We start from the raw sequence: 21,772 nt of genomic DNA on the forward strand, positions 1-21,772 counted from the left end.
AAAGCCACTTCTGCCTATTCTACTGTTTCCAAGAACAGCTCATGTAGAAAAGCATTTCTGTTCTTTAGTTCAACTGTTCCGGGGGGGAAGGAGGAGAATCAAGCCACTGATGCTACAACACAAGTTTCTCATCCAACAAGGAAGGTGGGTGTTTGAGTCATTTGTATCAACACCTTGTGTAGAGAATGGATTTAAACACTCTTAGCATTGACTTTTTGACATGAAGATGGAAGCTGTAGTATTCACTTCAGCTTAAACAATTCACAGAAACTTAACTCCGATGGTGCTAGGTTTTGTAACCAGGGCTCCAAGACAATGTGTATCTGTTTGGAATTGTCAGTGGTGGGGTGTTATGTTAGTGTCTTCACACAGATTAAACACAAAGTTTTTAAACCCAACAAACAGAAGGTGAAGAGTCCAGCACCTCCACTACCCCTATGTTGATACTTTGGAAGGTAATTACACAAGTTAAGTCTGCAGTAAGACAGGGGAACTCAGGATATTCAATCCGATCAACTCAAACCCTGCCACATACCCAAGATCCATGACAGGATTATAGTATCTGGCAATTTAGTTACATTGCAATCATCACTTCTGATCTTTATCTAGGTCTCAAGAAGAGAGAATGGGGAAAGTCCTTAAACAAGGATTTGAACTAGTTGGCTATTTTTTACTCTGTTAGTTGGCTCACTGCTATTAAGGTTAAATCTCCCCAGGTAAAAGCAAAGTAACATCTACCAGTTTCAGTAACCGGAGGCATGTTCTTTAATGGGGCTCATGGGTGTGGTAAGCACACTAAAAAGCCAAGTAGAAAAGATCACTATTTGTTATGTTCAGAGGTACCTAGAGATTGTGGTGTTATAGTGGTGACAGCCAATGGGGCATGTTTAAGACAAGATGCTGCGTTCTGTAGCTATGGAATCCAACCACTACCACAGATTAGAGCCCTCATTGCACTCATGGTTGTGAAAACAGATCTTTAAAATGTGAACCAGGTGTAACTGATGCAGTGCTATCAGTCTGCAGTCAGCTGGACAATTTCTGCTCCACTGGCTGTGTGTGGTGCTGGGTACATCATTTAACCTCAGTCCTTCCCCCTTAAAATTCAGTCTAGTTGAGGAAAACACTCCCCTCACCATGGCAAGAAGGGTGCTTGTAAAGCTCCCATGGATTGGGAGCAATATGGTGAAAATGAAGTACGAAGAACTATGCACATGAATTCCTTGCTGATCCATGAAAGGAAAAATTCTTATCTTATTAGACCACACCTAAGGCTTGCAGGGTTCAATCAGCCACCCCCCCATAATAAGCAGACTTAACATAAGAAAGGGAGAAGGAAATTGAAAAGTTATAGGATGCTAGTACCTGCTAGGATCAAGTACTGTTAAACGCATCAGCTTACTTCTGACAAAGCACAGCAGTTAAGTAAGATTTTAATCCGACCATGAAAGTGACCAAGACGGGGTCATACCAGCTCTATAAGATTCACAGGAAGTTAATAGCTGCTCTGGTTGGGGCTTTAATTTAGCTGAACAGTCTGACTAATGCTTTAGAAACAGCTGATACTGCCCTAGCAGATCACCATGGCTGAACTGAGAAACATACAATTAGAACAGGCTGAGGTACCGTGTCTGTGCGCGTTACTAGCACATAAGGAAGGTGACAAGGATATTATTAGACACTGCAGTCTCACTAATGGCACCCAAGCACAGCATTTTTGCTTACACTACTACAGCAATGCAAACTGGGATGACAGACTAGATCAAAGTGATGGAAGGCAGCTAGAGAAGCAAGTTTTGTAATATTGCTTTGGCTAAGCCCTGTACTTGGCTCATCTGTCACCCCCAGGGACAACGCTCGGATTCCATTCAAACCACTTTTGCTAACACCCTCACTAACAAGATCTCAAGTGTAAGGGGATGGCACTTCCCCATTAAGTGCTATAAGAATATGGTAAAAAGTAGTGTCACAAGCCAAAGAAAGGATTGTGCAGTGTCTTCTTCCCTCTTCTGTTATCTGGGTAGAGGGTAAAACCCTCTGGGAAAGGATCTCTTTCCAAACATACATAGAGCACATAGCGTGGTTCTGGGAGCACAGAGAGCTCTTGCTAAGGATGAGAGTTTCTCACAGTGTAAGCTCCTGAAGGCAGAATCACTCAGTCTACTATGATCTGCCATCTCTAATCTTTGTTCACCCCACATATATTGTGACCGTCTCCTTAGACATCTGTGATGTAGGGCAGCATTAGCGCCATTCTACAGAAGGGAAGGGAGGCTCAGCTAGATGAAGTGGCTTACTTGAGATGAACAGAGTCTGCATCAGCTAGCACTTGAATCCAGGAGTCCACACCCAAGGCCAGTGCCTTCCCCACAAGGACCTTCAGCTTGCTGCTCTCACGGTGTCTGTACATTGGCAGCGAACATGAGAACATAAGAGGTGGTGGGGAAAGAAAATGCTTAGCTCAGTAACAGAGGAGACCAGTCCACTTCTAACAGGAACTCTTCCATGCAAAGGATCACTCTGCCTACTTCTGAACCAGGACTGGAGAGCTCCCCACTCCTTTGTTAGTGGAGGGGTTACATGAGTGATGCTGAGCAGCACAGCAAGGTAGCAGCATGCTCAAGTGTTAGTGTCCTATAGACACATTCTTGAAAAGGTGTGTTGGGAAGACATCTTCACACCCTCAACAACTCGCTGCATGGAGCGCTACAACGTAAAACAAGGATGAGACACCAGAGACACCAATCAGATTCTTTTATGGATTCATGCAGTCATTCCAGCTCATTAACAGGAAATGGCACCTATTTTAGAGTTTAAAATAAACCAAATTGCTCCCAGAGACATTGCTGGTAGTAGCCAAAGACAATATGAACTTTCCAAGCAGTAGCCAGGAATTTTTATGGAGTTGCTCTGAAAACCACAAACAGGCCTTGCTTGCCTAAGAGTGACTAAAGCTGCCACCCCTCAGGGGCATGAACAAGAAACTGACATTACGACTGCCCAACTACACTGTTTTCTAACACACTGAGCAAGGAGATAGCAGAAACACATTAGAATAATTCTTAGAAATATGGGGAGTCATTTGTCTTAAAGGATTTTGTAAGCTTCTATCATTACAAGTTAATACCCAATATTATAGGAAAAAAGTGGCTAGTTTTAATCTCTGCATGTGAAAGGACTTCATTGTGGTTTTTTTTGTTTTTTTAACCTGTCCTCCTCTCCTTTATAATTCATTAGATCATCATTTTAACTTGTCTGGGGTCTTCAGCACAGCAGCAGGGAGAAAGATGGTTAATATGAAGGAGGTTGTAAGACCACAAGATGATTTGTCAGGGGACTGGCCCAGACTGAAGCCCACCTGAACTGTAATTGACTAGAACTGAAGTTGGTGCCTAAATCCAGAGGGAACAGTTATGTACTGACAGGAGATGGCTCTTTTCCATCTCTAGCTTCTCTTACTAGAAGTGAAGCAATTCTTAGAATAGGGTTACTCCTCTGCTGTGAGATACTTGGATTGTACTTTCATTTCCAGACAGCTTTGCTTTATTTCTCAATTAGCCTTGCCCCGCACAGGGGAGATTAGGAAGCCTTCACCCTGCACCTCCACACAAAAAGTTACAGGCCTACACCAAGTTGACTGTCCCTTTTATTGCTCTGGAATTTAGCAATTTAAAGTACTCAAGTGTCTTATTTTAAATTGCTTAAGTTTTGCTTTGTCTGAAGGCCACCCAGAATGCCTACAGAAACTCACAGGTTATATCTGGCTCATTTTCTGGAGCACACGGATGGAAACTTGGAGTAGCCTATAAAAGTGTGTAGGCCATTGGCTCACTCTCTAGAAGGGTGACTTAAACAGAGATGAAAAACATTTAGACACTTGGACTTATGGCTCTGGCAGATAATAGTAGCTGAAGATGTACGGCAAGATTCCAAAACAGGATTATTTCAGCCAGTCAAACTACTCAGTGACCCAGAAATGTCAAGTTATTTCTCAACATTGCAGTTCTGGGACACTCAGTTGCTATGTGCAGTAGATCCCTGGTGCAGGGTGGCTGACTACATGCACTGCTCTCAGAATTCCACATTCAGGTCACAACAATCATAGCTGCTTCCATGTCTGGCCACCCAAAGCACTGGTTATCAGCTGCAAGTTGAAAAGAACAATCCAGAGTATGGTCAGAGGAGAAGCAACCAAGTACATCGTCAGGAAGTTCCAAAGACACGAGCACACTAACTCAAGCAATCCCTGTTAGGGCCTGGCCTACTGTATTCCAGACTAACAGGCCCCTCAGCACTCCTGGCCTTGCAGATTAATAGTTTGGAATACAATTACCTCAAGCAGGAATAGCTCACAAGTGATCTATTAGCTTGGCACCAAGGTTCAGATACATTGTCTCTTCTGCCAATTTGATCTAGTACAAGCAGTACATCTCAATTATTTTGAGCTCTTCTGTAAACAGAAAGCCAGAAACAGAAGCATAGGTTAAAACCGAACTGTCCCAGTGTGATCTCTTCCTACCCTTTCCTTATACATTAAGACTTAAATCAAGGTCAAAGCTGTAAACAGCCATTTACAGAGGCACAAGATGTGAAAGGTAAATAGGGTGAAAGGTAAATAGGGTGACCAGATGTCTCAATTTGATAGGGACAGTCCTGGTTTTGGGGTCTCTCTTATATAGGCTTCTATAACCCCCTACCTTGTGTCCTGATTTTTCACGTTTGCTGTCTGGTCACCCTAAAGGTAAATCAAAATACATGAATGCTGCAAGATCCCAAACCAGACACTGCCAACACACACGCTGATTTCCAAACTTTTCATAACTTGTAAATGAAAAGTTAGGTAGGTAAGTGAAACAGCCACAAGACAGGAATTCAGAGTCCTGTCCCCTCAGTGACAGTTCATATCACTAATGCCCAGAAGAGTGCTCAGGAACACTGCTCCTGTACCCTTTAAGTGTTAGTAATATCACATTTTTACTCCGTTCATCTTTGTTTTCTGTTCCAGTTCAGTGTATTAGTGAGGTCTGTCTGATCCTACTGTCACGCAGTTTAAATGCAGTATTACCTTTCCTCTAAAGGTGTTAAGTCACCTTCAACTTGGTAACTATTCAACTGTGAATTCCAATGCCAGCTACTTCCTTCACTTAACACACACAGCGGGCAAGACTTTCTGAAATAGAAGACTGACATTAGGGTCCTAAATCCATTAGCAGCTGCTGGGTCCTGAACACTTGAAATAAGGGACCTGACATTTTTGTGCCTTTTTTGGTACTTAACATTAGGCTCCCATTTTTGAAATTCCAGGGCAGTTTTTTTTTGGTCTCCCACACAAGACAATTTTCTAAGAAATACAAGCTCTCAGAAAGTAGAAGTGCAATAACCTTTGCTACAAGTCATTGATTTCTCCTCATTTCTATTAGAGAATGTCCATACAAAAGCACCAGTGTAGAGGAGATGTAGAGAACTATGCAGTACAGTAACACTTGCTCATAAATAACCAGAACAGTTACAGCTGATATGGTGGTTGTCATTCTGTAAGCCTGTCACAGCACCGTATGCACTTCCCATCCCCACCCCCCATGTGAAAAGCCTAGTAACTAGTAACTCAAGCAGCACCTATGGTTAGAGTCAAGTCTGAAGAAAGCGCCATATTGCCACACACTAACTGGGACATTAACAGTCAGCTTGCAAGTAGGCTGCTCTTAAGATTATTGCACTATTATCTAACCAAGATATGATACTCAGGGACAGCACCTGCATTCTGTCCTATAGAAAAATATCTTGTAGCACACTCCCACAGGAAGTGTGCTACAACACATGAGCCCCTACCAAGAAGGGTCTGTGAAGGTTAGTCGGACACATGCTGGTGTAAAACATAAGTGAAATCCCAGTATGGGGAATTTACACTTTAAATAAAAGAGCTTTAGCTAGAGGAATCTACTTTAGGACACCATGTTTTCTTTGGTTAGACCCTTTATTCCTTGCACTCTCTGTGATTCACCCCCCAGTCTTTTGAGCCAAGTATCATGTCCACATCAGAGAATAAGACACAACCTTCCTCCAAGGCCACATTACAAGTTTATGTCCAAGTCAGGACTGGAAGTGAAAGTCACCCCACCTCACAAGCCAGTGTTTGTTCCAGATCAAGTGGCTCCTCAAAGCCCCGGTTTTGACAGAATTTCCTGCCTTGAAGTTTCTGCCCAATAGTAAATCAGCACCAACTGCCATAACCCTATAGTATGACAGTCAACTTCTCCACATACATGTGACACTAGAAAGTCTAGCGCTCAGAAACACTATGTCAGACCAGACCCGTGTCCAGTACCCAGAAAGCGAGAGAGATTATGGCATGACCCAGTTAACCAATCCAGTTATCTGGGAGATCCCTAGTGGTGGGTAGGCCACAGAGCTCTGTTTGCAGGGGCAAAGAGAATCATGAGTCGGAACACATTGACCAAGGGGAAGTTACTGACTGTTCATAGCCAGAGAGGCATTAGAATGAATGGGGCAGGGGGCGGACTTCAGTTTGCTTCTCTTTCCCCCTCAGGTAATAAGTCAGTTACCAGCAGCTGCTGTCCTGGGTACAGGGTGCGGGGGTGGGGTGAGAGAAGGCCCAAGATTATGAAGTAAGCCTCATCCAAACTAACCTACTGCTCTAACCCCATTTCTCCCCACATCCACCTAAGCTGGTCTCAGGTGACCAGGGAAGCAGAGGTGACCTGTGTAAGCGGGCCAGGCTCTCAGCTGCTCCCCAGCCCCATTTCCACACTCACACCAGCTAGCTAGGAACCCAGTCAAGTTACAGAGGGAATAACTCCCCAGTACCCCTTGGGCCTGAGCTAATCTCTGGTGACCCCTGACAGGGAGGGTTGGCCAAAGCTCCCTGCAATCACACCCCATGGGTACAACCTTACATGTGGGGCAGAGAATAAAAAGGACAACGTGAGAGACAGGGTCTCCTGAGCTCAGAGCACCCCTACCCCAGCCCAGTCCCTGCTTGTCAGATCACACCCTCACCCCCAGCTCAGAGCCCCCCTCCTCCAAAGCCCCCAGCCCAGCTCACAGGGAGCGGGACCCCCTACCCCCCCTGGTGCCAGGGGACAGGACCACCTGCTCAGAGCTCCCCACCCCCAAAGCCCCCCAGCTCCAGGGGGCAGGACCCCCAGCTCAGAGCCCCCCTCCCCCTCAGCACCAGGAGGCAGGACCCCCAGCTCAGAGCCCCTCGCCCCCAGGGCCCCCCTCCCCCCCGGCTCAGAACCCCCCACCCTCAGGGCCCCCTCCCCCCTGGCTCTGAGCCCCCCTCCCCCGCAGGAAGGGCCAGTGCCCAGCTCAGAGCCCCCCACCCCCCAGGCCCCCATCCCAGGACCCCCCACCCCCTGGCTCCAGAGGGCAGGACCCCCAGCTCCAAGCCCCCCTCCCCCACAGGAAGGGCCGGTGCCCAGCTCAGGGCCCCCCACCCCCCCGGGCCTCCCTCCCCCCCGGCGCCAGGGAACGGGACCCCCGGCTCCGAGCCCCCCTCCCCCGCAGGAAGGGCCGGTGCCCAGCCCAGAGCCCCTCCCGGCCCCACTCACCGCTCCGGGGTCTCCTCTCGCCCCCGCCCCAGCTGGGTCTCAGACTGCGGCCTCCACTTCCGCCTTTCAGCTGCTCCGTTTCCGGATCCGCCCACCCCTTCCGCTCCGGCCGGGCGGGGTGAAAGGCAGCGGCCGACGCCAATCATCGAAGCCCTGCCCACCCTGAGGCCCGCCCCTCTCCGCGCTGCCGGACGTGAGGCGCAGGGTGGCTGGGCGGAGGCACGTGACGCACTCGCGGGGACCGATGGGAGTTGTAGTCCACAGGGGGCTGGGAAAGCGGCGTGGGAAAAACCCGAGATTGAGTCGCTGCCCCTGGGGCGGGGAGGGGAGGAGCCTGGGGGGGGCTTGATGCTGGGGGGGGCTGAGGGAGGGGGGAGGGGAGGGGGGAGAGGAGGGTGGGGCGGGGGGGGGCTGAGAGAGGGGAGAGAGGAGCCTGGGGAGGGGGAGAGGAGGGTGGGGCGGGGGGGGGGCTGAGAGAGGGGAGAGAGGAGCCTGGGGAAGGGGAGGGGAGGGTGGGGCGGGGGGGGCTGAGAGAGGGGAGAGAGGAGCCTGGGGAAGGGGAGGGGAGGGTGGGGCGGGGGGGGGCTGAGAGGGGGGAGAGGAGCCTGAGAGGAGGGGAGGGGGAGAGGAGCGTGGGGCCGGGGGGGGGGCTGAGAGGGGGGAGAGGAGCCTGGGGCAGGGGGAGGGAAAGGGGAGAGGAGCCTGGGGCAGGGGGGGCTGAGGGAGGGGGAGAGGAGCCTGGGGCAGGGGAGGGGGAGAGGAGGGTGGGGCGGGGGGGGCTGAGAGAGGGGAGAGAGGAGTCCAGGGCGGGGGGAGGGAAAGGGGAGAGGAGCCTGGGGCAGGGGAGGCTGAGGGAGGGGGAGAGGAGCCTGGGGCAGGGGCCGGCAGCCAAGCAGGGCTGTCATTTGCCCTGGTGGCAGAAGGGGGATCCCTTGAACTGCCTGGATCCGCCTTAGCTGCTTTGAAAGCACTCAGGCTGTGATGGGGAGGGGTTCTGGGCCAGCAAAGCCTGCGGGCTGGGGCTGGGTGTGTGGAAGGGCAGCGTTAGCTCGGCAAGGAGGTGGGGGCATTGGAGACGGGTGTGCCATGCTGCACCCACACAGTCAGCCCTGTGCCCAAGGCTGGAGCTGGCCACGAGGGTAGCTGGACGGGGATGTTGTTTCCAGACAGCCCTGGTGTCCCCATCTCCCCTCTTACCCCCCACAGAAGGAGGCAAACTCTGCCCAAGTCCAACCGCCATCCCAGGCTGTGCCGGGGGACCCAGCTACAGGTGATTCAGCCCCAGGGTGCTGGGAGGACCCAGCCCTGCAAACCCAGGCTGCTGCTCCATGCTTAGGAGACACTTCTGCCCCGTCCACCCTGGCTGGGTGCTGGCTGGGCTGTGCCTCCCTCTGGAGGCTGGCACCAGCTACTTCCAGTACGAGAGGGCTGTGCAGTGCTGCTGAAGGTTCTGGGTTCAGACGCTGCTGCTGCTGCATACAGGGCACGTTATGCAGCCCCCCGGAGGTGGCTGCATTTTCATGGTGGGTGAAGGGGATCCTTTGTGCAGAGAGCAGCCAATGAACATTGGAGAGAAAGGTGCTGGACATAGGTGAGGTGGACATCCCTGGAGGAGGGGAACTCCCCGCCGCCCCTGGAGTGGGGGCGCCATCACGGAGAGCAGCCACCATATCTTCTGCAGCAGTGCCTCCTGGCCAGGAGAGCAGAGTGCAGCCTTGTGCAGCGCCCTCGAGATGAGGGCTCTGGGGCTCAAAATGCCTCCCAGGGAACCAGCAGCTGGAGGTACCCAGGGCCTGACAGGTTGCTAGGGCATGGGCCTGGCCTGACAGGAAGAGAGAATTTAACAGGCAGAGGTAGGAGCTGGCTGCAGGATCTGTGTGGGTGCTCAGGGCTGGGAGATGGGTCCTGGGCTCGGTTATGCTGGGGGGCTCTGGGGAGCTGCTGTGGCATTGCTGTGACTCAGCGCAGTGCAGGGTCCAGCCCGCAGCTCGTTAAGCACAAGGATCAATGGATGCAGGGGCATAGTGGGCCACAGGGACTGGCTGGCTTGGAGGACTGGATCAGCGACCTGCTCCCTCCCTTTGGCTTGGCCAAGCAGCCTGCAGCCACATGGCAGCTCCTCTACCAGCCCCTGCTGACCGGAGGGCAGGTGATGCAACCCACCCAGAGGGCTCGTTAGAGAAGAGGCCGCGTTGCCAGCAGTGATGCTCTGTGTGTTGTTTGTTGCTAGCAGAGACCTGGGACCTGCTGGCGCCAGCCCTGGGCCTAGGGGAGATTTGCACATCCCTGCCCTCCTCTCTGGGGCCCGAGAGTCTGGCTGGGGCAGGGCGGGCAGAGAACCCGCGATGAACCGAGCTGCCAGAGCCAAGGCAGTGCCAGGGAACTCAGTACGGGGTCCCCAGTCACTGAGTAGGGCTGGGCGAGTGCCACGGAGCACGTGGAGACCTGCAGGAGGTGCTGCACATCAGCATTAAAACCGCTGCCCCCATGCGGTACTAGAGAGCAGAGTGCCAGTAAACGGGCTGGCCAATCTATGGATGCTGAGTGCCAGCAGCCCTGCGGGCAAGGACAGGTGGATCCTGGTGCCCAAGAGCTGGGCTGGCCTGCCATGAAAAGGAGCCAACAGTTAACTGTCCCCCTGCCTGGCTAGCCTGGGCAGCAGGCGGGCACAGCCCCACTAAACACAGGGGTTTTGGTCAGTCCTGGTGCTCAGGCAAGCAGGTGAGGGTGGGATTCAGGCAGACGGGGCCCTGGAGCCTGAAGCAGGGCAATACAGGCAGCAGTTGTGCAAGAACCCCTCCCACCTGTTTGTGCGCGCACGTGCACACAGAGAAAGAGGAGAGAGAGACAGCAGCACAGATAGGGGAGAGTTCAGCTGGCCCGTCAGGGTCCTGGCAGACAAAACGCCAGCGGGGATTGTGGATGGGGGACCAGGAGGCCACTGCACAGCTCCCTCTGAATCCGAGCCACGTGGGATGTGGAGGAGAAAAGCCAGTTCCCCAGCCCCAGAACAACCTTGGCCCCTCTCCTACTTCGGAGCAACCGGCTCCCACACAATATAGCCTCCCCCACATCTGGCTGGAGAAGCTGCTAGCTGTGCCCGGGGGCACCGCGCCCACGTGCTCCCCTAGCAGCCACAGCGTGAAGCCTTTGCCACTTCATTGTTTCCTTTCAAAATGAATGCTAAATAATGCAGATTAAATATTCTTCGTGGGCAGCTGGTGCTGGGGGGAGGTGTGTGGAGGAAGGCAGCTTACAGAAACAGCTCTCCATGTGAGAGCACTTTGCAGATGCAAAACAGCTCAATTAAACCTTCAAATGCTAATGTCTGCCCATGGGGCTGCAGCTCGAGGGGTCTGGGGCAAGGCTGGGACCCCACTTCCAGCAGCCCCGCCCAGGTGGCTGTGATGGCTAATGGGTGTGGAGGTGGCAAGCCCTGAACTGGTCACGGGGGATCCCAGCTAGCGCCATTGGAGCGCTCAGCAGATGGAGCCAGCTGGCATTGATGCAGATGCAAAGGTTCCCCTCCCCGTCAGCCAGGGTGGGAGCTGCGAATGGGGACATGGGCTCTCAGGAGTCTGGGAGCTGGAACATACAGGGGCCTTGCAGCGAGGGACTCTGGGGTGCCAGGTATTTTGGGAACCAAATAGCCATGGAGCCCTCCCTCATCCCCATTTCTCTCCAACCCCTTCTGCTCCGGCCGTGGACTGTGCCATTTAGAATCAGAGACTCTCAGGGTTGGAAGGGACCTCAGGAGGTATCTAGTCCACCCCACTTCCTAGGCAGCAGGGGCACAACCCTGCCCCGGGGCACAACCCTGCCTCCTGCCCCAAGCAGCAGGGACACTACCACCCAGAGCCAGGGCTGTAAAAATAGAGCTTTTATTACAGGTTGTGTCTCTGCAGCACCTGGAGGTGGTGGCTGGGCAGTGGGTAGCAGTGGTGGCGCATGCTGGTGGCAGACAAGGTGTGGGGGGGTATTAAAAATAAAATGAAACAAAATTCTAGGGAAGCACAAAACTTCCCTGTGGGAGCCGAGTGCTGCAGCAGCAGAGGGGCCAAGGCTGGGGTCAGTGCGCCTCTGGCCCAGGGAGGAGAGGGATGGGGGGCACAGTGGGGGGAGGGGAAGGACGCCAACAGAGGTGTCTCCTTCGGCAGTGCCCCCGTGGCTGAGTACCTGCTCACCCCGAATAGCCGGCCCGGTGCAGCACTCCTGGGACAAGCAGCCAGAGCTCGGCGCAGGGAGGGCTCTGCCTGTTCCCAGGACAGTGGCCAACAGTCGCAGGGACGACTGTCATGCTGTATCGGGGGCGGGGGTTACCCATGAGCCCATGGGGCAGGCCAGGGGTTCCACGGACATGTTATGGGGAATCAGAGGCAGCACTGGGGTGGGAGTGGGGGGCTCAGTGCTGGCGCACCCAGAGTGTGCCCTGCGCCCACCCCCCAGCTCTGCCCATTGTCCTGGAGGCTCAGCTGACCCCCGACTGCTGACAGGCCGGCCCCCAGCTGAGTGCTCCATGGGGAATGGGCCTCGGACAGCCGGGGGCGGGGGGAGTCCCCAAAGGCCATTCGGGAAACCTCCCAGCCGCCAGAGGCTGAGCAGGTGTCACCGGGAATGAGGACCCCGGCGTCCCGAGCTGTTAGCTCCCCCCGCCCAGCCAGGCCCGTCCTGCGGGCTCCTTTGCTTTTCAGAGCGAGGGCCGGTGCTGAGCCCGGCAGTGTGGAGCCGGCGCTCCCAGCCTAGGACAGGGCTGAGCTGAGGGCTCTGTCTCGGCTGCCCCTCTCAGAGCCTGCTGACAAGGGGGTCAGGGAGTGCCAGGCGTGCTGGGGCTTGAGTGCGTGACTACCTTGGCCGACTGAGAACAGGCCTGAGCCCCCCAAACTCAATGCACAGGCCGAGTCACTGCCTGTCCCCAGCCATAGAGACAGCAGCACCAGCCCTGCCTGCCTGCCCGGAGCAGGGGCCAGCTCCCGCCCCCTGTGCTGGCCCAGAGCTGCCCATCCCTGTCATCGGGGGTGGGGGAGAAAAATCCCACCAGGAAATAAAAAATATTAAAAAACCTTTGGGAAAAAAAGTATCAAAAGGCTTTAAATCCTCCCCCCCCCACCCCATACGCTGGTTTGCAGAGCTGGGGCTGCTGGCCGCAAAGTGACCCCGCCAGGCCGGGGCCTGCCCTTGTGCCCGGGGCAGTGGGAACAGGCAGTTTTATGGGGAATTTCCACCTGGGCAAAGGGGCTTCCCCTGCTACCCTAAACCTGAGCACTAAGGCTCCCTGGAGCTGGGTTCCTCCGGCCTCCCCCTGCCCCCCACTCCTCCACACAGAGGAGCAGGAGACCCTGGCAGCTTGTGGCAGGTGCAGCTGAGGTCCCATGATGGGGGAGCAGGCCGGGAAATGCCATCATGCAGGCTCCCGAGCACGGGCACTTCGTGGCAACAGAGGAATTGAAATCCATCTCAGAGCCAGCCATGGCCCCGCGCGCCTGCAGGCTCCAGAGGCAGGGTGGGGGATGCACGTGCCCGGACGAGAGCCCCCAGCCAGTGCAGAGAACGCCAGGGTAGTCAGGCAGGGCTGTGTGGGAACAGATCTCACACAGCTGACGCTGATGGATCATGTGCACGTCCCCTTCCACCCCCACAGCGGGGTGACAAATCCAGCATGTGGGGGCAGCGGAACCTCGCACGCGCTGAGCCATGGGCTACCCTTGCACGCTGGGACATGCAGTTTTGGGGAGCCACAGCTTGGGCAGCGGAGGCAGAGGGTTGTGTAGCAGGTGGAGATGTGACCCCCAGCACAAGGGGAGTTGCTGTCACACTCCCCAAATGGGCAGAGCCTGCCCCTCCCCCAGCTACAGCCATAAGGCAAGTCCCATACACAACCCTGCAACGCCTCGAAACCGAGCCCTAAGTTGCCGAACACAAAGCGGCCCTGAATTGGCCCAGGGGGAAGAGATTACAGGACTGGCCCAGGGGTTGCACAGTCCAGGCCTGCAAACTACTGCCCTGGGGACTTCCATAGAGTCGGGTGGGGTCAGCCAGAGCTGGCCTGGGCTTGCCGGGGCTGGTTTCCAGCATTGTGCGTCTCACGCCAGCCGTTCGCTCCGAAAATTACACCTGACCCGTCCCAGCCCGACCCCGCTGAGCCACTGGCGCAGCCCCCACTTGCTCCGCGGGACCGGACCCTGTTCAGTTCAGGCGAAAACATACTGAAGATGGGAGCGGCGTAGCGAACCCCTACCGGGAGAGCAGAAAGGTACCTGGCTTGGTGGGGTGCTCCAGGCCTGCAGGGCGCCCATGGGGCTGGTCCGGGGGGCAGAGGACAGGCTTGTGCTTACAGTCCTCTGAGGAGTTCTAAGGCTTTCAGAATAAATTCCTCATCACAAACAAAAACTGTCATTTTGTAGAAAATGCACCAGCTCCACTGCGCTGTGAGCAGGTGGGGTCACAGCTGGAGTGGGAAGTGCCCTGGAAGAGCCGCAGGGGGGCTCTTGTCCACCCCCCCTGCCTGGCCCCCAACTCTTGCAATTACACCTGACGAGAGAAGGAAAATCGACGCTGGCAGAAGGGAGGCCTCATCCCAGCGACATCACCGGGAACTGCTGGCGAGACACCCCCAGCGCACTCCATCCACTTGGCTGGCTGCAGCGCCCAGGCGAGCAGTACGAGAGGTGGGGGCACGGCAGAGGGTTATGGGCAGAAGGCAGGGGGGCGTCAATGGAAGCTTTCCCAGTCTGATGTGCAACGGAAGTGTGGTGTGGGGTGGCTCTGAGCGGCGCAGTTGGGGAAGGCCGGGCCAGGGCCGGCAGGGGGCGAGGGCAGAGGGCACAGGACCGGGGAGCCTGCGAGCGAGTAGGGAAGACTGGGAGTCTGACCACAGAGTGGGGCAGCTTGTGTCCATCGGAGGTGGGCCCCACGCATATCTGCCCAGGGCAGGCGGCAATGGGGTGAGTCTCTGGGAGCATGGAGCCCCTCCGGCTCCTGGGGGCTGGCTGGCGGCGAGCTCCGGGAGCCAGGGACCTCAGCAGAGGTGGTGCCAGGAGAGACTCCAGCATCCCCCAGCGGTGATGACGGCGGCACCGAGATGGAGGCGTGAGCCGAAGGCGTAAGAGGCGGCACTGCTGCCAGGGGCAGTCTGGGCGGCTGCTCGCTCCTGCTGCTGGGTTTCGGGGGCAGGGAGGAGAGCACGGGGAGGCCGTAGGGGCAGGCCAAGGCTGGGGTGCACGGCAGCTGGCTCTGGAGCAGGTGCATCATGCGCTGCAGCTCCCGGCTGAGGTGGGAAACTTCCTGGTTGAGGTTATTGATCTGGAAAGAGACACAAACCATGCTGAGCGAGGGGATAGTGCCCCTGTGTCCGCACTCCCTGCCCCCTGGCTCTGTTTACCATGAGCACTGGCTGCAAAGGAGAGGGAAGCCCAGAGGGCCAGGACCCAACAGCCCCAGCACGCTGATGAGCCCGAATCAGTCAGAGGGGAGGCGCTCTCTGGCAGCCTGGCCCCGCTGGTTTTACTGGGCTAGTCTGTGAGCTTCCACACGTGGCCACAGTCCATGGGAGACATAATGCAAAGACCTCCCTCGAGGATGCAGAGCACAAGATCTGATGCCAAGATCATGGCTGGGTACGGACAGTCTAGAGACCCAGCACAGCCCTGACATTAAGCCAACCTGAGGCTGCTCTAGCTTTCGCCAGGAAACATTTCTGTCCCTGCAGCAGCCTGGAACCTGGACAGGGCAAAACCAGCACGCTGCTCCCCCGGGCTGCACTGAGCAAGCTGCCCCACTCAGGAGCTGCCCCCAGGCTACAGAGACACTGCCCTCAAGCATGCAGCCCCGGGGAGGTGGGAGCGCGGCACGGAGGAGGAGGGGCTGCTCCTGGAGCTGTGTTTGCTGCTATGAAATCGTTACAAACAGCCTGTGCTCCTTTTAATCGCCTGAGCCAGGGCGGAGACGCCGAGCTGCCCGATCCGGAGCGGGCTCAGCGCTGGAGGCGGGAGCTGCTGCCAGCTGGGGTCATGTCACCTCCTGCAGAACGCCCCAGTGTGCAATGAGCCCCTCAGGAGGGAGTGTCACCGAGTCCCTGGGCGATGCTGGAACTGCTCCCCACAAAGCCAGGCAGGACTCTGGGGAGCCTCCTCTCCCTTGGAGCAGACTTGTTCAGGGCAAGAAGCTCCCACGTCTTCACCTCCTGGGTCTCTCCTTGGAGCATTCAGCATCCTCTGCCCCTCCGTGCGCTTCCCACAGTGAGCCTGCCCCAGCGGGGTCCTGGGGAAGCCACCGGGTCCTGCACCCCCACTTTGCAGTCAGACGTGACTCTCAGCCAGCCAGTAAAACAGAGGTTTATTCGATGACAGGAACAGGGTCTAAAACAGAGCTTGTAGATACAGCGAACCAGACCCCTCGGCCGGGTCCATTCTGGGGGGCAGTGAGCCAGACCCCCACATCTGCACTTCACTCCTTGACCCCAGCCAGCTCCAGACTAACCACCCCCCCAGCCCCTCCTCTCTGCTCAGCCCCTTTCCCGAGCCAGGAGGTCATCTGACCTCTTTGTCTCCAACACCTTCAGCTGGCACCTTTGCAGAGGGGGGGCCCAGGCCATCAGTTGCCAGGAGACAGAGTGCCAGGCATTTAGGTGCACTGGCCCCTTCCTCTGCAGCAATCACACACCCTTATCCCACCACCTAGATATTAAGAACTGCCATGGGGACACTGAGGCACCAACACAGTATTCAGAGAAAACATTAAGAACATTCCCAGTTCGTCACAGGGAGCAAATCGGGTTGGTTGGTGCCAGGGGGGCCAGGTGGATGCGAACCACGGGGGAGCCAGCCCTGCAGCACCCACCTCTTCTCCCCCCACCCCCCGCCCCGGGCGCAGGGGCGCCAGGCTCTACCTCTTGGTTCAGTCTGCTGACGTTCTGCTTCGTCTCCTCTGCTTCTGCGCCTAAGGCTGGGCTGGCCTCATCCGTCCCTGCAAGGAACCCAGACCGATCTCAGGGGAAGGCCGAGCACCCCCATGGGCCTTTGATCCCAGCCCCCCGTGACTCGCGGCCATGCCAGGACAACAGGCCGGGGCAAAGGCCCCCCGAGCAAGCCCCGCATCCATTCACCTAGCCCGGCTGACCCCTTCACATACAACCCCTCCCTTGCCAGGCCTCATTCCGGGACCAAGCCCCGAACGTTCGGAGACGGGGGAGCTTCTGGCTGGGCGGAGTGGGGGGCCACCAGCTGCCCCCTCCAGCTGTTCAGGCCATGCTGGCAGGAGTGGAGCTTTTCCGCCAGCATCTGAACTAGCCGCTGCTCATCCCAACCTTGTGCGCTTGCCTCTGCCTCCAGGGACTGAACCAGCATGAATGACTTTGCCTGCCCCATCCCTCCCAAGGGCCGGCCAGCATGAGGAACGTGCCCAAGGGTGAGTCACGGCTAGGCATAGGACCCAGGCGTCCTGACCCCCTGCAAACCCCCTCCCCTCCAAACCCTGGGACAAGCACTCCCCAGGCCCAGAGGAAACAGTCGCTTATTCATGTCAAGCCGTTCTCCCCGGGCCAGACCGCGCCTCCGATCCCCAGCGCCGTCTGGCCCGGAGCTGAGGCGGCACCGGGCGGTTACCGGACGTCGGCGAGTCTACAACCAAACTCTGCCGAGGCGGCTCCACGTTGAAATGGAAGGTTTGCATCTCCGACGTCCCGCCATCATCCTCAATCCCGTCAACGACCCTAAGAGGGGTGTGTATGTGTGTTAATCCTACCGACATGATCGGCTGGTGCAGCACCGCTGGGCATCGCTAACCGGCCTCTTTGCCTCCCTAAAGCCTCTGGGGCACGGGTGGAAATTCAAGCACTGGCAGGCAGAACCTGACTGGGGAATGGGGTCTGGGCAGCTTGGGGGGACTGAGGCTCGGGCTCGCTGGCCCATATGGTGCAACTCCCAATGATTTCAGCGTGGTCAGCTGAGCAGAGGATGGCAGCTGTTGCCACCAGGTGCCTGAGGTGAAATGAGCGAGTGGGTCTCAGCCCTGATCCAGGCAGATGACTCCATGGGCCAATCCCATCCCCACCCCGTGGCATTAACCGCCCACCCCCCATGCTGGCAGCACCAGCAGAGAGGCCAGGGCTGGGTGGGGAGGGGAGACTGAGCCACTCACATCTAGGGCAGGCGGAGCCGGCTCCAGGGGAGGGGTGTGGGCGCATGGCATGGCCAGGCAGGCATGTGGGATGTTTGCCTCGCGGCTGTGGGCGATAACTGGAGTATTCAGCCTCCTGGGCTCTCATGCCAGGAGCTTCCAGCCTGAGGAGCTGGAATCCCCCTAAGCCACTGGGGTTGGAGATGCACGTTTTCAAACACCAGGGCCTACATCACACAGGCAAAACGCACCTGAACCCACTGTGAGTGTGACACACACACTGGGGCCAGCCAGCGCTACAGATGGGCAGTTACCTGGAGAAGAGCTGGTGAGAGCCGTGCAGGCATGTGAATGTGGCCACGCATGCTCCGGGCACGCAGAGCGCGGCTGTCTTTCCAACATGTCCACACATGCATGCTAATGAGTTCACCTCTGCCAACGTGCGCAGGCGTGCGAGCACATGGCGATGCTCTCAGATGTGTGCAGCCAAGGCATGCGTGCAAACCTTCACACGCTGGTTTGGTGGCTTGCCACACAGCTGCGGGGTGCTGAGAACATGGCGTTGCCTGTCCTTACCTGGGGCTTAGGTCCGGGGGGCCGGAGGTATGCAGGGAGGGGATCAGAAGCTTGGCTGGCTTGCGGCCGTTGCTGCTCTCGCCGTCTCTCAGACACCGTGGAGAGGGGCTCCTGCCCTTGCTGCAGCGGGCAGGGGAGCGACAGGTGCGGCGCAGAGCTGAGAACTGGCGCAGCTCGTCGCCCAGCAGGCTGCTGAGGGAGCCACGCTGCACAGGGCTGTGCAGGGTGGGCAGCAGCAGCTTGTGGTGGGTCAGGCTGGCAGGCGAAGGGTGGAAGACGTCATCGGGCTCCTCCTTGTCCTCCAGGATGGAGTGGAGGGGCTTCTCGGGGCTGGCGCTGCAGTCGGGGCGAGGCTGCGGGCAGAGGGAGGGCACTGGGTGACGAGGCGAGGAGACTCGCCCCAGGGCTACTGCATCTGGTGCTGGCCGCTGGCTCGAAGGGCAGGACGGTGCCCCGGGGAAATGCCCTCCTGGCATCACCCAGTCAGGCCAGCGGGGCAGGGAGAGCAAAAAGCGGCTTCCCTGCTCCGAGGCCCCTCAGGGACTTGGCGCCATGCTGTGACCGCAGCCAGTCCCTCTGCACTCAGCTCCCGAAGTCGGCTTGGCTCCATCCGCCTGCAGGCTGAGCCAGGAGGAGCTGCCACATCTTGTCCCCACCACTGCCCAGCCCAGGGGCATGGGAGTGTCCTGCTCGGAAAGGCCCGAGAGAGGGGGAAGCACTCTGGTGAGCGGCCACTTCGCCTGCCTGTTGCGTTTGGCTTCAAATGAGCCCCTGGCACTAACAGCAAACTCAGAGGGGTACGAGCAGCTGCCAACCCAGCCTGGCACAAACCCAGCCTACCTGGGATAACCGAGGGGATCTGGGAAATCGCAGGAGCCCCTGGAAACAAAGCAGAGAACAGCTTGTTAGTGCCACCCAGCAAACTCCATTCAGACCAACACCCACTGGTACCGGCCAGCCATGGCCACCTCCGAGTGGCCGCCCGCCGCTGGGTTAGCAAAGAAGGACCCTGAGGAAACACTAGGGATCCTCCTGGCTCTGGACACGCACAGGAGAGGCAGGAAGAGGCTTCCCCACCAGTACTGGGATAGCGTAACCCAGCCCTCCGGATGCTGTGTCTCTGTCTCAATGCCCAGCTCTGCCTGGCCCCTGCTCTGGGTCTGACCTGCATGTACTCTGCGCCTGGGATCCCCTGCCCCGGCTGCTGCTTTGGGTCTGACCTGCACATACTCTGCGCCTGGGATCCCCTGCCCTGGCTGCTGCTCTGGGTCTGACCTGCACATACTCTGTGCCTGGGATCCCCTGCCCCGGCTGCTGCTCTGGGTCTGACCTGCACATACTCTGCGCCTGGGATCCCCTGCCCTGGCTGCTGCTTTGGGTCTGACCTGCACATACTCTGTGCCTGGGATCCCCTGCCCCGGCTGCTGCTTTGGGTCTGACCTGCACATACTCTGTGCCTGGGATCCCCTGCCCCGGCTGCTGCTTTGGGTCTGACCTGCACATACTCTGCGCCTGGGATCCCCTGCCCCGGCTGCTGTCAGCAGGGACAGTCCCTAAGGGTCTGGAAGGCAGCTGGCACGTGGTGGGCACAACAGCAAACAGCATGTGGCCTGGGTCACTGGCAGAGCCTGAGGAGAGAGAGCCCTGGCCTGATGGCACGTGGCTTTTCCAAGGATGTGACGAGGGGATCTCCGTGATTCAAAGCAGATGTAGGGACCAGCGACCTCCTGATGCTCAGCCTTGGGCCAGGGCCGTGGCAATTGGGGAAGGTTCTCTTCTCGTGCCCCACAGCTCCCAGTCTCCCAGCACTCGGGTGCTGCCAAGGACGGGTCCCTCGTTAATATGACCGGGACAGCAGGTCATCTCCAACCATCCCACTTGGTGTCCAGAGAAAATCTTCCACTCCCGCCGCCTGGGCTTCAGAGCTAAGGCTGCTCTGCTCCCACCACAGAGAATGGCTGCCCCGTTTCCTGTGTCTTCAGCCCAGATTGGGAATGGCCCTCCACTTCCCAGGGCATCGGGGGCTTGAGCCAGCGTCCAAACCAGTGCCTGCTGAGAGGGCAGCATTGCCCAAAAGATGCCCCCTGCTTGAAGTTGGCTGGAGGCTGGAAGCAGCAGGGTGAGGGTGGAAGAGACAGAGCCCTGCCCCAGCTGAGACCTCAGGCTCGTGGATTTACCGCCAGGGTATATTTTACCAGCTCCTTGAGGCCAGGTTCCATGGGGCCACGAGGGGGCTGGAGGGTGGATGGAGCAAGGGGCGGGAGTGAAAGCCGGGGGGGGGGCAGATCTCACAGCCTGCACTTAAGAGCAGAAATAGGTCACTTGGGGGGGAAGCCGCCCCACGCAGGGGGTCCAGCACAAGGGCCAGGTACCGCTTATCCCTCACTCCAGTCCCACAAGGCCCGACGCCGCTCAAGTCCTGCTTCAGCCCGAAGCGGTGCCTTGGCCTGGCGCTGGCTTTGCGTCAGGATGAACGATGCCCAGCGGGTGCCTTTACCACCTTGGTTTTCTGGGCCTGTCTCCAGGCTCTCCCCACCCCTCCCTGGCTAGCCCTGCGGGGTCCCGCTGTGTGTGGGCTGGATCAGCACCTCATGCCACAGAGGGGTGGTTTGGCGAGGACTCTGGAAACACAGAGATTTTGGGGTGGTTCTTGACTAAACCTATGTGAAGAGTAGGGGGGGCGAGCGGGGAGCAGGGGCTGCAGGGAAGGGGGAACCATTCACACTCAAAGGACCACAGCGGCCGGATGGGTGGAGGGACAGCTCAGGGGTTGGGAACGGGACACACGGCCTTTCACCTCGAGGTCACTGCTTCGAATGCAGCCTGGGTCGGTAGTGACCGAAGCACGTTACCATGCGCCGGCTGTTCAGTGGCCTATGCGAAATTACAGGCTGGTCTCGCTCCTGGTCCTAGTGGACAGAAATCACCCATCACAATTGGCACTGCCCCGCAGCCGGCAGAGCAGAGATGGAGAGCCTTGGCAGGGAGCAGCCGGAGACAGTAGGTACCAGCGCTGCCCAGCCTCTCCCTGGTCAGCGGGGTTGAGTCAGCACCTTTCAGCCAATCAGCAAAGCTGCCCCTGCACACGGCACCTGCCGCTGAGTCCAGCTGGCTTGGAAGATGCTGCCCGGGGAGGATCGGTGCATCCATTTTCCGATTTGCTGATGTCACAATCCAGAGCAAGTGACATCACAAGGCATCACCACAGAGGTGATGATGTCATAAGTGCCGGACTGTGGCCTCACCAAGTGGAGCAGCCATGGGAGGGGCCTCAGAGCGACGGGTCCCTCATGGGAATTGTTTGTCAATCTTACTTCCTAAAAGGTTTGAAGACACAGACACAGCTACCCCTGAGTTCCTATTTTCTCCCTATTTTTATTATGGACCAAAATCAGAACTTCATACCCGAGTGCTCCAGAGCAAAACCTGCTTCTGGGTCAGGTCCAAAGCAGGAAGGAAGCTATTTTCTGGTCCTGGTTAGCCAAAACCTCATGGAAACATCTGATCTTGCA

General features: G+C 57.2%; 1 protein-coding gene across 2 annotated transcripts in view; it reads right to left on the reverse strand.

Moving 5' to 3' along the window:
• The window catches only part of KCNH4 (potassium voltage-gated channel subfamily H member 4), a 57,908-nt gene that overhangs the window by 13,870 nt on the left and 22,266 nt on the right, over window positions 1–21,772 (reverse strand). The window contains exons 12-19 of one of the 2 annotated variants that reach the window (XM_050934563.1): window positions 19,101–19,139; window positions 18,261–18,613; window positions 17,171–17,277; window positions 16,456–16,532; window positions 13,826–14,870; window positions 5,066–5,170; window positions 4,334–4,445; window positions 2,298–2,402 (exon numbers count right to left, since the gene is read on the reverse strand). In XM_050934563.1, coding sequence (XP_050790520.1) covers window positions 14,280–14,870; window positions 16,456–16,532; window positions 17,171–17,277; window positions 18,261–18,613; window positions 19,101–19,139 — 1,167 coding nt within the window. In that variant the 3' untranslated portion in view covers window positions 2,298–2,402; window positions 4,334–4,445; window positions 5,066–5,170; window positions 13,826–14,279. The remainder of the gene's footprint in view (window positions 1–2,297; window positions 2,403–4,333; window positions 4,446–5,065; window positions 5,171–13,825; window positions 14,871–16,455; window positions 16,533–17,170; window positions 17,278–18,260; window positions 18,614–19,100; window positions 19,140–21,772) is intronic. The other variant, XM_050934564.1, reaches the window with a different exon arrangement.

The sequence above is a fragment of the Gopherus flavomarginatus genome, chromosome 25, assembly GCF_025201925.1.
Source record: "Gopherus flavomarginatus isolate rGopFla2 chromosome 25, rGopFla2.mat.asm, whole genome shotgun sequence".
In the NCBI taxonomy this organism is placed as follows: Eukaryota; Metazoa; Chordata; order Testudines; family Testudinidae; genus Gopherus; species Gopherus flavomarginatus.